Source organism: Anarhichas minor, unplaced genomic scaffold, assembly GCF_050575085.1.
Source record: "Anarhichas minor isolate MPS153535 unplaced genomic scaffold, ASM5057508v1 ptg000004l, whole genome shotgun sequence".
Classification (NCBI taxonomy): Eukaryota; Metazoa; Chordata; class Actinopteri; order Perciformes; family Anarhichadidae; genus Anarhichas; species Anarhichas minor.
In genome coordinates, this window is record NW_027466450.1 from 17,022,683 (window position 1) to 17,038,065 (window position 15,383).

A 15,383-nucleotide genomic window follows, 5' to 3' on the forward strand; every position below is an offset into this window, starting at 1 on the left:
CCCATTCCCGCAGCAAAAAAATTAAAAAATCCACCCCCCAAAGAAATAAAAAAATTTCAATTTAATTTTTGCTGGCGGAAAAGGGGGGGGGGGGGGCCCTGATTATTATTTTTTTCACTTTTTTTCTGCCAGCAAAAAACCCCCCAAAAACAGATGCTTCCAGTTGCTGTTTATTGAAGGTCTTCACCTCAGCCACATTAGTTTTATTCTTTATACTCCAGAGCTGCTTCTTGCTTAAAATTCTATACAATCCATGTGAAACATCAAGCAATTGAAGTATTTCATCTGTTCAGTGGCGGCTGGTCAATAGAGGGCGCTAGGGTGCCGCCCCACCTTGAGCAACAACAAATACAATAAAATAAATAATAATAATAAACTATACAAATTGTCAATATTTGTGTTTTTGAAATATTGAATCACTCAGTAATATGTGTAAAATATGATATCTGCGGTAAATATATGCTTCTCCTGCACGTCCTCTCCGCCTGTCTGCACGTCTCAGCTGGCTGGGGCGCTGGAGAAACTGCCCAAAAGAGGCGGGTCTATGAAGCAGTTTAGCCAATGATGCTTTAATGCTGATTAAAGGTATAAATGTGTGACATACAATTTAGCCAATCAGCGTCCTCAAATAGATTCAGCTGCGCGTTCCCGTCTGGACGAGTCTCTACAGGCGAGCGCGAGGAAAGAACGTCTCATGTCTCTTAAAACATATTTCCTCGTTTCCTCTCTCCTCGCATGGTTTCCTCCATGCATCCCTGGTGGGAGGGACTAAGACTTGAGAAGTAGACTTGGAGGAGCACTGTGACTTGATACAGGGAGCCGTCACATGAGCAACTGAATTTATTTAAAATCAACAAACAATACTTAAACAAAGATATTTGAAAACAGCTTTAAAAGAAATAAACTCCATCAGGTGACAAAAATATACAACAAGGAGGAAGTATTTGCTTCACTCCAATAATGAGCCAGCGTAAATCACCTGTGTGTCTGCAGGTTAACATTTAAAGATTAATTAAAGTTTCCTTCAGACTACGTCGACAATAATAAATAAGAGAAACCGCAGGTCATTGAAAAGCATCATGTAGGAAGTAGAGTTTCAGGAACAACTGACATAGTGTTAAAATAGATCCGCTAAAGCAACATGCATCAGAGTGAACAGATGCTAACAGCTGTACTGAAATAAGGGACTTAAGGGAGTTTAAGTAAAGAACTGAAATAAAAAAGGCAGATGAAGTCCAATAATAGGTTGAAAAGCAGTCATGATGACGGTAAAAAAAACTGTTCTGGATTAAGATAAAAGAAGAAACCCGTCACTACACGTGTGTAAAATAAGCCCTCTAGCATCTCACATTCATGAGACTATTTTTCAATCTTCTACCCTGAACTTTAAACGTATTGACGGCGCCGGCACTCTCGTCTCAGACGCCAAAAATGATCCGGAGGTCGGCCAGGGAGAGTTTGGAGGCTGTGCTCCCCGTTCCCGTCAGCACATTGTGGGCCAGCTCCTTCTTCTTCACCTGCAGCGAGGAGATCTTCTCCTCCACCGTGCCGTCACACACAAACCTGGAGAACACACACACACACAAAACCATTCATTAACACGCACACACCAAATTATAAACACACTGAGGCTGCAGGACAGCAGAAGCACATATTACACCTATTTTTAAATCTTTACACTGGTTACGTGTTAGTTTTTAGTATTGATTTTTAAGTTCTTTTATCAGTGTGTTTTTACCAGACTTCCTCTCAGAAACCTCAGATCCTCTGGTTCTTCTCTTTTAACTGCTCCACAAAGCAGAACTAAAACATTTTAGGATTTATACTCCAAGTTGTTCGAAGAGCCTTCAAGAGAGTAGCTGAAAATATTGATGTTTTTAAACAGAAACTAAAAACCCATCTATTCAGCTTTCTTCTCTTTCTCATCTTTTATTATTATTGCTTATTGTTCAGTCTGATTTGATACAATATCTTTTGCGTTTTCATGCTATAATTTCAGTATTTATACATAAATAAACTTGGTTTGGATGAGCCGTCCCGCTGACGCGTTACCTGTGGATGGTGACATCTTTACTCTGTCCCACTCTGTAGATCCGGTCACAGGCCTGATCCTCCAGGGCTGGGTTCCTGTGAGAGGGGTCAGAGGTCAAAAGATGTCATCACTTCATGAGCAGCATTAGACGACCAAGTCAGTGCAAAACGGCTCAAAATGGTATTCATGTTGTTTTTTATCTCCTGTGTTTGTTTGAGAGAGTGAGCACTATTAATGGCAACTTTATTGTACGAAATCTTTTGACGATCGCCACCAAATTTGGCATGAGTCTTCCTAAGACGATGACGCGTCTAAAGAGGGGTTGTTTTTGGAAATCGACCGAGGATAGGCTGAGATCCAGCCACACACACACCCATGCAATGAGAAAATCCTACAGATGACAGCCAAAACTGGCTCTGATGATGTTATGAATATGAATATGATTCCTATTATCTGTATTTGGATGTATTGAATCATATGAGTGATAAAGAAAGTGAAATATATAGTTATATAGTGTATAAAAGTACAATGTAAGAGCTGCAACAGCTGGTTCGAAAATGATGACCTCGCCTGACCCCTTTGTAATAAAAACCTCTTATTATTCACTTTATTCCACTCTAACCATTTTGTAATAACTACTGATCAGTTATGCTATGACTTGGGAAAGTTTTTAGGGATCATACTGCATTATTTCAATAACTTTTTATCACTGAAAGTGCATTTTTTCCAGGCGGAGCTGAATGTTTTCAATTTCAGCTGTGTAATCTCTTATTTTTCTATATTAACCAGTAACATATACAAAATCTATATGTATATCAACACATCTCACAAGTGTTACCAGTATTCTAGCATCAAAATTATTAAAATAGACCTTGTAGTTTGGGTAGTGTACTCAAAGGAGTAGGAGTATGCAATTTCCGAGCAGGGGGCTAAAAACAGGCCTAGTAGTTAAAAGGTTAAAACATCTTAAAGAAGTGTATTTTATCATATTTAATGATGCAAAATGTAACCTTTATGCCTCATTTAAGGATCATTCATTTATTTATTTAATATCATTTTGGCTGTGTTATTGCATACTATAATACACTTTATAGCATAAAATCATGCATTCTATTATATCAGCCTTTTAATCTGGAGGTTGGATTCTGAATTATAGTTTTACTATTTTTCCAACAGATTGAGACATTTTTACAAATACATTCTATTTTCCTGTTTTCTTGCAAAGAAAATTAAAATTCAATAAAAAAATTCTCCCAAGCATTTAGAACAGAAAATAATAGAATTTGTTGTGTTGTGTTTTTGTCTAATAAAAACAACAATGTTAATTATTATATAACTAATAACATATAAATTTATGCCAGTTTTTTACATTGACAAAGACTTTTGGAACTTGTTGTTTAAAGTGAGGCACAAGAGATAAAGTTTGTGAGCTCACTTTTCTTGAAAATTAGAATTGTCAAAACTGTGAAAAGGTTATAATGTCTTTAAAATGTCAATCATTGTCTCGTAAATGGTTCTGTGAGAACAAAGAGGCTGGGAGCAGCTCAAGTTTCAGTTTAACTGAATCAAGTGAAGTTCAGTTGAAGGTAAAAGTACTTTAACAACAACAGGAGAAACGTAATAAAGAAAGAGAGTAATTCAGACAGAAGGCCGACTGCATTTACAGCCGACTACATCTAACAGAGTCTCACCAGTGCATGTCGATGAGAAACAGGTGATTCCCTCCGATGAGGTTGAGTCCAACCCCTCCAGCACAAAGAGACACCAGCATCACCTTTGGGAGAAAAATAAACAGAAATATTAATCCACATATATATATATATATATATATATACATATATAGTTGGATAGTTTGGTGTGAGACTCGCCTGCGGCCCGGCAGCGTTGGTGTTGAACTCCTCCACCAGGTCCATGCGGCGTTTGGGGGCGACGGTCCCGTCGATGACGGCGTATCTGAGGCCCATCTCACGCAGGTGAACCGCTACGATCCTCAGCATGCTGGTCCACTGGGACACGATCACGCTGCACGTCAGAGATCACACATCACCAGTAACGTGGTTAGCATTTGGAAGATGCTAATGTTTTGGATATTTTGCTGAAAGAACGAAACAATTTGGAAAATATCTGAATGGATCGTTAAACTTTAATGTTTTACCTTTTCTGATCGGCACCCTTCTGTCTGATGTCCTTCAGCTCGGAGACGATCGCAGCGATCTGGAATAATGGAAGGTAGATAAAAGGTTGATAAGATAACACCAGTGATGTAGGAGTTTGTTATTTTTCGTTCTTATAAAACATGGACAGATTTTAAAATGTGATTTAATAAGCGTAGTTTTCTAAGATACGATCAGTCGGCCAGATCTTCATCAACAATCACAGCTGAACGTGTTCAAAGTCTACCAAAATAAAACAATCTCTTCAACGTCTTCAACGTTTAATCAAAATGTCTATAAATAATGGTTTGATTCTTCAGACTGTCTTATGTGCTGCAGTGTATCAGAGAAAGCTAGAACTGAGGTAACCGGTGAGCTTTACTCCACAGAGACACTAGAAACTGATACGACCAGGTCACCACACAATGAAGAAGTGTCCCACCTTGGTGCTCTCACTGGTGTCCTCAAACAGCTGTGAGGCGAAGCGGGTCCCATTGAGGGCCACGGTGTCTGGGGGGTGAGGGCCCGATGAGGAAGAGGGGCTGGAGGAGAGACACAGAGCGTTGAGCTGCTCCTCCAGAGACAAGACGATGCCATCGCCCTGCAGCTCAGACTGGTCCAGAGTCTGGGGGGGAGACAGAGAGAGAGAGAGACAGAGAGACAGAGAGCGAGACAGCGAGAGCGAGACACACAGAGCGAGAGCGAGAGACAGAGACAGAGAGCGAGACAGATTACAAATTATGTCAAATCTCTGCTTCCAGGATTTTAACTAGAACAACAAAGAGATGTCAGACTATGCAGCTGTTTTTTGTTGTGTATTGATGTGCGTGAACTCTTTGATTAAAGACGTGTGTGTGTGTGTGTGTGTGCGCGTGTACCTTCTTCAGCAGCGACAGGTGACAGCAGCACTGACGGAGGCGCAGCAGCAGAGACAGGATGTGGACGGTGCTGGACGCCTGCTGGGGCTGCTGGGAAGTCGACACAGCGGCGTCAGTCTGAGAGACACCAAACTCCTGGGCCACTGGAGACAGAGTTGATGTTATTACATCATACTGTTTACAATTTTAAATAAAAATAACATTAAAAAAAACTATTTCTGAGTGCATATTTTATGAGGCCAAACTATGATTCAGGTAAATTATATATTTAAAAGGTTGTATGGAATATTTTGTAGCTTCATTCATTCATCTGAAATCAGCATTTATTTATTTTATTTGCATGTTTATTCATTTCTTTTAAAGCCAGTATTTCTGCACCGTGTCACATAGAGATCAGACCACACTGACATTATTAGTTTTATACTATTTAGAATTAGATTCCACTAGTGGCAGCGAAAAAAAGATGGATGCTATAATTTCCAAAATTCACAACATGTTTGTATCTAATGAAATATTCTGCTTCAATGCATACTTGTTGGCACAAAACAACACGTTTCTCTATTTTACAGGTTGACGAAGTCTGAAAATGTGACGGCAGACATTCAAAGCTTCATTTGAAAACCTCAATAAAAAGGTTTAAATGTAAAAATAAATAAAAAGTAAGACATTCATTTCAAATATTCTAAATGTAAAAGTGTAAACTCGCTCTAATGATCCTTCTTGCAATTGGAGACGAAACAGCCGGAGCAGAAGTTATCTACTAAGTTTCAGATTAGCTGTAAATTATTCTTCTTTCTGATAATAATTTCTCAATAAAATATAATTTATTCGCCCGCAAAAAAATTCTGTGCTGAAAACGTCGGATTGCGTCCTCAGTGCTGAGGCACAGATATGACTCCATATAATGAGTCACACCTCTATAGAGAGACACGATAACACACGTTTGAGGACATGTCACCTTTGTCAAAGGGATTAGAACTGGAAGCGTTTCCCTTCGTCACATCGCTCCCTTCGTGTCTCTTCAGGTAGTTCTGCAGAGTCGACCTGGAGGAAAAGAGAAAATCATCAATTTATGTTGTTATTACTGATCTATCTACTGCATCCAGAAACACTTAACATGTCTTTTTTAATGTAGTTATACACATTTAGAGCTGAGAGATGTCATAAGCATCCTTTAGTCAGAGTAGTTTAAACGGAACATTATTAGTCCTGATTTCATTCTTACACACTGCAAGTAGATAATAAAATGTGTTCAGGAAATATCTTAAGTTGTTAAGAAAAGGCAACACAACACAAAAACATATGGGATCCGTTTTCTCCAGGAAGCAACCTCGCATCTACGCGTCTCTACGTCACTCCTCCTCAGTCCAAATATGATCATTTCCTGTTCACTGGTTGAGAAAAAGCCAAGATGGCAACAGCGAAATTGCCGAACTCGAGGCTTCATAACATCAGTCTCTGGTTTTCTCACAAATCTTTTGCTAAATGAACAAATAAGAAAAGCGTCGTGTTACCTGGATTGGGCGAAGACCACATCGTACACGGCCTGTTCATCCTGGGACAGTTTGAGTCGATGCACCTCGCAGGTCCGGTCCGGAAGAGACACCTGGAACCAGGACCCAGAGTGTTCATAATCAATAACAGAAGGTTGTGGCCTTCATAATGGAATGAGCTCATAAGGTGTGCGTGTTCGTCCCTACCAGCGGTTTTCCCTTTGAGTCCAGCTGGTTTTTGGTCCGTCGGAGCAGCAGAGTCTTCGTCAGGATGTTGAGTCTCTCTCTGCCTCGGTTCGAGCCGTTGTCCACCTGAGCTTTCCACACTTTGAACTCATTAAACGGAGAACAACGCAGAAACCTGGAAGACAGAGACGGACGGTGAACGAACAGAATCTCATTACAATTAACCGCCTCGAGCTGTGACGATGAACTTCATAAAAACAGAATAGTCTGGACTAAAGTGGTGGTAGTGTTTCTTGCTGGAGGATCTGAGTCTGTCCCGGTGGACCGGTCTCTGCTGGAGGATCTGGGTCCGTCCACAGTGAACCGGTCTCTGGAGGATCTGGGTCTGTCCACGGTGAACCGGTCTCTGCTGGAGGATCTGGGTCTGTCCACGGTGGACCAGTCTCTGCTGGAGGATCTGGGTCTGTCCACGGTGGACCGGTCTCTGCTGGAGGATCTGGGTCTGTCCACGGTGGACCGGTCTCTGCTGGAGGATCTGGGTCTGTCCACGGTGGACCGGTCTCTGCTGGAGTCTGAGCTGAAGGAGGTTCTGGTGAACCTGCATGAGTTCATCTGGTTTCACCAGAATCCGACCCGGTGGCTCCGATGACGAGCATCAAGAATAACTCTATAGAAACAGGCCGTCTTCTCTCTGATGGTCTCTGTACTGATGGAGGTCTGATAGAGGATCAGGACTAAACTCAGACTGGTTGAGGACCAGATAAAAGTTCCTCACAGTAACTTTAAGTTAAACACACCAGCCTCACTGGATATAAAGTGGCCCCCCATTGGAAGCCCCCCACATGTCCAGAGTAAACATTTCTACCAGTTTTAAAACTCGTTGTCTTACTTGAGCAGCGAGTACATGTCCAGCAGGTTGTTCTGGATCGGTGTACCGGTCACAGCCCAGCGGGCTCCAGCTCTCAGCTGACAGATGGCCATGGAGGTCTGCACTTTGGGGTTTTTGATGTTGTGGGCTTCGTCCAGAACCAGCCGGGCCCAGGTCACTCGCAGAAGAGGAGCGGAGCGTGGCGGCTGAGGATGAACGTGGGATGAAGTGAACAGGAGTCTCAGTTCACTGGTTCTGGTCCCAAAAGACTCCTGAACACTTAGAATCCAGTCATTTAAAAGGATAGCTTGGATGTTTTGTTACAAGTTACAGCTTTAAAGCTGATAAATGCTGCTGCAGTCAGAACATGAATATATATATTACTCACCACTTCATCAGCGTATTTGCAGGGGTTTTCAGCGTCCCCCTTCTGGACTGGGATCTCCTTAGAGACCAGACTGTACGTGGTCACCACCACGTCAAAATCAGCCAGCCTGAGGGACGGAGAGAGAGCTCTTCATTCACTTTGACTGTGAGGGCTTCAACAGAGAGAATTAGGTGCGATTGCTGCTTTATGGATGGACCCTTTTTACAGCTGATGTCATCAAAAATATGCTGATTGAAGGTTGTTACGAGGACTCCTAACTACATGTTCTGTTGCCGTCATCACTCATTGGTTCGTTTAAAAGCCTTGAGTTCGGCAATTTTGCTATCGCCATGTTTTTTTTACAACCAGTGAACAGGAAGTGACCATATTTGGACTGAGGAGGCGTGACGTAGAGACGCCATATACGTCTCTGGTAGAGACCTGTCAATCACCGTGTAGCCCCGCCCTAAAGCATCCCCTGCTTTATGGTCTGTTTGACTCTAAATGGACCATAATGTACTAAATGAACATCATGCTGTATTGAAGAAGACTTGAAACTAGAGATTGAGACCATAAACTCATGTTTACAATGTTTACTGAGGTAATAAATCAAGAGAGAAGTAGAGTAATTTTTTCATAGACTTCTATACAACCAGAGGAGTCGCCCCCTGGTGGTCACTAGAGAGAATGCAGCTTTAACACATGAAGCTTTGACTTCACTTTAAAGAACGCGAGGTTAACGCCTGGTCTACGGCTGTGAGCATGTTGACTGTTTGTAGCTCCATTTTAAAAGTGAATAATGTCAAACCTCTGAGTCTCTGTCTGTGTGTTTAACGTTCTGTACATGAACACAGATAACGGAGTGATTGTGTGCGTGGTTCCCTCACACTTTGGCCCTTTTCTCCCGGTTGGGTCCGTGGTACAGGTACACCGTCAGCTTGCCCGTCTTCACGTGTCGTTCGATCTCCCTCTTCCAGTGGTGGATCAGGGAGGCGGGACAGATGATCAGGGTGCCTTTAGAAACCACGAGGCCGGAGTCTGGATGATCGAAAACCAAACTCATCAGATCACCCTGAGTTCTGGAGGTGAACTCTGATGTTACGTCATGATTACACAGTGAGAGAAAAAAGGTTTTAGTTACCGGATTTGGAGATCCAGCCCTCCAGCTTCTTCTCTTCCTTCTTCTCAACTTCCACTTTAGCTTTGATCTTCTTGGCCAGTATGAGAGCGATCATAGTCAAGGTTTTCCCTAGACCCATGTCATCCGCTGAGAACAGAGAAGAAGAAACGACGAAGAAAGTAAATGATTTGACTCCGTAAGGAAGATCCCTGTTTCTTAAAAATAAAATTAGAAGCTTTTAAGATGGAGAAAATGTGAAACTCTTTCCACAGAAAAACGAATGCACATTAATCAACTTGACAATAATAACAGGGAGATTTATCTGGATATTTTAGTTTCTCCATATAACAATGTAAACAAATGAAAGGCAAATCTAATGAACTGTGTCCCACTGTAATGCTTTACATTAGAGCTGCAACGTTAAGTCGACTGATCGCCAACTATTTTGATAATCGTTTCATCGTTAAAGCATTTCTTTCATGCAAGAAATGGCAGAAAATAAAGTTTTCAGCCTCTAAAATATGGAGATTTCCTGCTTTTGCTGTTTTACTTCATATCGAACTGAATTTCTTTGGATTTTGGACAAAACAAGACATTTGAAGACATCACATTAGACTTTGAGAAACTGGGATGGATGGTTTTTTTCCACTATTTTCTGACATTTTATAGACCAAACGATTCATTTAGAAACTAAACACCAGATTAAAGATAATGAAAATAATCTAAAATAAAAGCATTGTATTTTTTAGGAGAGAGAACACTTTTGAGAACAAATTGACAATAACAGGCTTATTTTCACCAGTGAAGAGATAATAAACCAACTCCATCTCATCTTCATCTTTAATAAGAAAGGTCAACTTACCCAGAATTCCTCCGCAGGGATTCTGGTTCTCTCTCCAGAGCAGCCAGGCCAACGCTCTCCTCTGATGGGCCAGGAGCAACACCTGACAACCAATCACAAGAGCACAATGTTATCACAGTGATGAACCAATCACAAGAGGACCATGTTATTACAGTAATGGACCAATCACAAGAGGACCATGTTATTACAGTAATGGACCAATCACAAGAGGACCATGTTATTACAGTAATGGACCAATCACAAGAGGACAATGTTATTACAGTAATGGACCAATCACAAGAGGACAATCTTATTACAGTAATGGACCAATCACAAGAGGACAATGTTATTACAGTAATGGACCAATCACAAGAGGACCATGTTATTACAGTAATGGACCAATCACAAGAGGACCATGTTATTACAGTAATGAACCAATCACAAGAGGACCATGTTATTACAGTAATGAACCAATCACAAGAGGACAATCTTATTACAGTAATGGACCAATCACAAGAGGACAATGTTATTACAGTAATGGACCAATCACAAGAGGACCATGTTATTACAGTAATGGACCAATCACAAGAGGACCATGTTATTACAGTAATGAACCAATCACAAGAGGACCATGTTATTACAGTAATGAACCAATCACAAGAGGACCATGTTATTACAGTAATGGACCAATCACAAGAGGACCATGTTATTACAGTAATGGACCAATCACAAGAGGACAATCTTATTACAGTAATGGACCAATCACAAGAGGACAATCTTATTACAGTAATGGACCAATCACAAGAGGACCATGTTATTACAGTAATGGACCAATCACAAGAGGACCATGTTATTACAGTAATGAACCAATCACAAGAGGACCATGTTATTACAGTAATGGACCAATCACAAGAGGACCATGTTATTACAGTAATGAACCAATCACAAGAGGACAATCTTATTACAGTAATGGACCAATCACAAGAGGACAATCTTATTACAGTAATGGACCAATCACAAGAGGACCATGTTATCACAGTAATGGACCAATCACAAGATGACCATGTTATTAAAGTAATGGACCAATCACAAGAGGACAATCTTATTACAGTAATGGGCCAATCACAAGAGGACATGATGAGGTGTTACCTTGATGCCTTTGGGGTCCGGGACCTCGGCCTCAGCGTCGGGGCAGGACTCCATGGACTTGTGGAGATGGTCGATGGTCTCACATGTCGCGTTTTTCACCGCCAGCAGACGGTCGTTGGTCATCCTGCCTCCGTAAAAGGCCTGGACCTCTGGGTTTGCTGGGAAACACATGAAGCACTGAGAGTTTAAGGTGTTTGTACGAATAAAAAGCAGTAAAAGAGGAAATTAATCCAGAGATTAATATTTGGATTTTTACAACAGAATATAAGAGCCATTGTAGTGAAAAAGAGGACATTGGAAACAGCAATGTTTAGGATTTATCTGATAACTCATTGGTGAGATGATACGTTCAACAGGTCTAACATGAGGATAAAGTACAAAACACATGTTCATATAATAACTATACAATAAGAGAAATGTAATGACAGAAATAATATCATCCTTACTGTAATAACTCTACTGTAGAAGCAACAAAATTCAGACAGTGGCTGAAGGTTTCTTACAATTTCGCATATTTATGATTCAATAATCCCAGAGAATATTGAAGTTCTCTTCTGGTGAATTTCTGACTTTAATACGCTGAGTTTTTCTAGGAATCATAACTCTCTACCCAGGGCCTTAACAAGCCATCGTAGATTTAAAATACATAAGTTTTAATGTTTTTGAATAAAAACCCAAAACCAAACCAATGACAGAAGTGTCCTCCACCTCCGTGTTCAGCCTACCTCCATACATCTGTGTGGACCCCTGACTCAGCTGGAGCCCCAGGGAGCTGCTGGAGGCCTGGTGCTGGGAGGGGCCCGGTGCTGGGGGGGCCGGGAGCAGGATGGTGCCACCCTGCCGGCTGAAAGGGTTCACCTGGCTGCTACCCAGACCGGCATCACTGCCGTCACCTCCATCCTGAGACCCTGAAAGAGATTATACATCAACGTACATTCAACTGTTTCACCCCGTTTAGAATATTATAGAGCTTTGATATTTATCATTCTTCATTTCTGTAGTTTTAGTGATTATTTCTGAGTTTTATTGTACGTTAAGTTACTAAAAATCAACTCAGAAACTTGTAATAATAATATTAATTATATTAAGTGAGTGCTTTACCAGGCTGAGCAGCAGCAGTGAGGCTCAGAGACTCCAGAGCGTCCTCCAGATCTTTCACCTGAGTCCTCAGACGCTCCCCTTTATCTGGCAGAGCCGCCACGTTCACCACCGACAGAGTCGCCTTCACGGGAGGAGCAAACAAAAGTTATATTGAGCGAGTCTCTCTGACTGAAGAGGTCTAAACTGTGATTCGTTCAGCTGATATTTGAACAGTGGTAACCTCAGACTAACCTTCTATTTCTATTGTGACGTTTGCCTGTTAATACCAGCTTGTTTTTGGGTGCTTTATTGTGAAACAGGAAGTTGTTCATAGGGCTAGGAGATATGGCCAAAAGGTCTAAGGTAATATACATATACATGTATAATGATGTAGCATGTTTCCTGGTATTTCAATATATGTATATATAGTCTATAAAGTATCCACATGGTAAAGCCTGTTTCAGTACATTTTGTGTGAATTAAACACTTGAAAAATGAAAAGTTCTCTCTTTTATTAAGAACTTTAGTGCAAAATGATCAGATCTAAGCTTCCAGTTTCTCTCACCAATAACTGCTGATTTCTTCTCTTTTAATTCAACTGTTTCTCAGACTGATCCTTTGTCTCTTTCAGCTGTCGGTCTGGTTGAACCATTGAACAGCGTTTTATTCTCCATCTTCTAAACTAAATACTATCTATAAGTACAGAGACTTTCTACCAGATAAAAGACCATTCTGACACATCTGACTGGACACAACGAGGTAATGACGTGTCGCTTCCTTCACCTTCTTCTGCTGGAGCTGAGCCGTGAGGAGGCCGTGCAGGTCTCCCGGCTGACCCTTGACTTTAGACGCCGGCTGGAACCCAGCGAAGGCGGTCAGCGTCTTCTGAACGGCAGAGACAGGAGGAGTTTTCTGAGCAGCGGCTTTCACCGACACCACCACGACATCATCGTCGTCGTCGTCGTCATCGTCGACTTGGTGGATTTGGGTTGGACTGGACTTCCTGGTTTTATCAGAGTCTCTGCTGCTCCTGGGTGCAGATTTAGAGACGCTCTCTTTTGTAGTTTGTTCAACCAGACCGGTTCCACCCTCGGTTGGATGTTGAGTTGAGTCCTTGTGAGGATGCCGTGAGGCTGGATTCTTTTTCTCTGGATGAACAGCCTTGACGCTGGAGGTAGAGACCACGTTTCCTGCTCCTCCCGTCTCAGTGTGTTTCTCTTCAGTCTTGTCTTTCACTTTATCGGTCAGTTTCTCCACACCGCTAGCTTTGGGACTCTTCTCCTCCTCATCTGAAACTCTCTTCTTTACCTTCATCCCCGGTGGAAGTTGTTTGCCTCGGTATGATGAATCCGCCGAGTTTTCCTTCTGACGACTTTCTCCTCCCTCTGCCTTGTGACTCGCCCCGCCGTCTCTCTCCTCGCTCCCACCACGCTGCATCCTCCTCCACTCAGAGTCCTCGTCCGTCTTGCCGGAGGCTTTGAAGGGGTTTCGGACGGGCGGCAGGCAAGATGGCTGCAGCTGCGTGTCGGATAGAGGGTTTCTCTTTTCCTTCTCTGGCTGCAATGATGGAAGACGACAGATACTTTAAAATGGGGAAGCAGACAGACAGCGGAACAAGAGACTCCTGACCGGACTCAAACTGTGGAGTTCATGGTGTGTGTATTTATTTGTCCAGTTATATCTCTATAGTAATTTCTCACGGTCTCTTTTGAAACGATGGGATTGTGACAAACATTCTACATAATGTTCTGAACATGAGTGTGTGATGATTTGAAGAGATAAACGTGTTTTAATGTATATAAATAATAAAACGGTGTGTATGGTGTCTTACTGCAGTCCACGGAACGTTTCCACACCACTTCTGGGCTGCTTTTTTACCCACAATGCACCTGTAGAACAACCTGGAAAAGGAGAATAGATGGATAGATAAACGTTGATTGTCCATGAAGGGGAAGTTTGCGTTGGACACAGTGCTGCAGTCTGTTGCTTTAAATAAATAAACATCACAGAGACGACATAAAACCATCAGAAAACATACAGTAAGAGACATTGCACACACAGTTGTCTTAGTAAATAATGTGCTGCATCTATTGCACAAGTTATCAAAGTGTGTTTTCCAGCTAAAGGAGGTTTTCTATGTTGACTCTCAAGTATTTGTACGAGGACACTTTCACGATGGCACTGAGAGGCCAAACGTCCAACCAACCAACCAAGATGAGCTGGAGACAAGCATCAAATGTAAAGCTGCAACAGCAATGACTTCTTCATTACTTGTTTCAGACATTTAATAATAATAATAATAATCCACCTGTGGCTCTGCTGTTGTAGACTGTAGGTGAGAGCCTGGAGCTCCACCATCGAGTCTTCATGTTGGAGGCAGTGGGACGGGGAGATTCTGGAGGAGACGATAATGATGATGCAGATCAAAAACAGGAAAATAAACCAGTTATGTTTTGACAATAGCAATTGTCAGACTCGTACCCAGCTGGTATGAAGTAATAGTTGACTGGAGCGGATTCAAACTGGAATGTGATTACATTAAAAGTGAAGACAAAGCAAACAAACCAACTGTATGTAACTCATGTTTGGATAAACAGAGTTGGTCTCAATCTCTACTTGGAGGAACCAGATTTTTGGACACTTTTTGGGCTGGACTACAGTATTCTGAAGGCTTCTTTATTTATTCACAACGATGATTTATGATCATATCCCTGCAGTGGAGGGTACCTGTGTCCACCCTTGAACTAAGCCCTCCCACACATCGTCTCTAAATCGGTCTCATAGGGTGACGTCAGTACTTGTACTCACCGGGCCACGTGAGTGAAGTCACAGCCTTGCTTGTCAACACAGACGTAGAAGCTTCTGCCTTTATTTGGTCCGTCTTTAACGCCCGTTTTTAACATACACACGCTGCCTGTATGTGGACATAGAGGACGAGTTACACACAATATTAACCTTTATATTCTGTAACAAACAGTTAGCTAACTTTAACTTTAAGAGACTTACCGTGGACATCACATAACACCTTCTCCATTGTCCTAACGTTAACCCATTCAGTTCACTTTCAGTTGCCTGAACATGAAAGTTAGCCTTTTCGTATCGACCAATCGCAGCAGTCCTAAAAACACATCCGGTAAGCAAATGTCAGTTTAAAAGTTGACGTACTTATGAGTTAATACAAATCACTTATGTTTGCCATAAAGTAAAGATACAACA

At 41.8% G+C, this 15,383-nt stretch overlaps 1 protein-coding gene across 1 annotated transcript; it reads right to left on the minus strand.

Annotated features, from left to right (window-relative positions):
- Positions 1-825: 825 nt before the first annotated feature.
- ttf2 (transcription termination factor, RNA polymerase II) lies at positions 826-15,277 on the minus strand. The gene is made up of 23 exons (XM_076111592.1): positions 15,174-15,277; positions 14,976-15,081; positions 14,476-14,562; positions 13,999-14,068; positions 12,951-13,724; positions 12,189-12,309; positions 11,813-11,995; positions 11,088-11,245; positions 9,960-10,041; positions 9,119-9,244; positions 8,865-9,015; positions 7,999-8,104; positions 7,632-7,816; positions 6,764-6,917; positions 6,578-6,669; positions 6,022-6,107; positions 5,064-5,206; positions 4,628-4,810; positions 4,188-4,246; positions 3,901-4,054; positions 3,724-3,806; positions 2,053-2,127; positions 826-1,563 (listed from the first exon to the last, which is right to left on the minus strand). The coding sequence occupies exons 1-23, from the start codon at positions 15,199-15,201 to the stop codon at positions 1,419-1,421; spliced, it is 3,351 nt and encodes a 1,116-aa protein (XP_075967707.1). The 5' UTR covers positions 15,202-15,277; the 3' UTR covers positions 826-1,418.
- Positions 15,278-15,383: the final 106 nt, after the last annotated feature.

Excerpts from the sequence above, each read along its gene's own strand:
- ttf2 (XM_076111592.1), bottom strand. The coding sequence starts at position 15,201 with ATGGAGAAGGTGTTATGTGATGTCCACG. Across the intron at positions 10,042-11,087 it reads CGGACCCCAAAGGCATCAAG|GTGTTGCTCCTGGCCCATCA; the intron begins GTAACACCTCAT and ends ATTGGTTGTCAG. Across the intron at positions 5,207-6,021 it reads TTCTAATCCCTTTGACAAAG|TGGCCCAGGAGTTTGGTGTC; the intron begins GTGACATGTCCT and ends CTCTGTCTCCAG.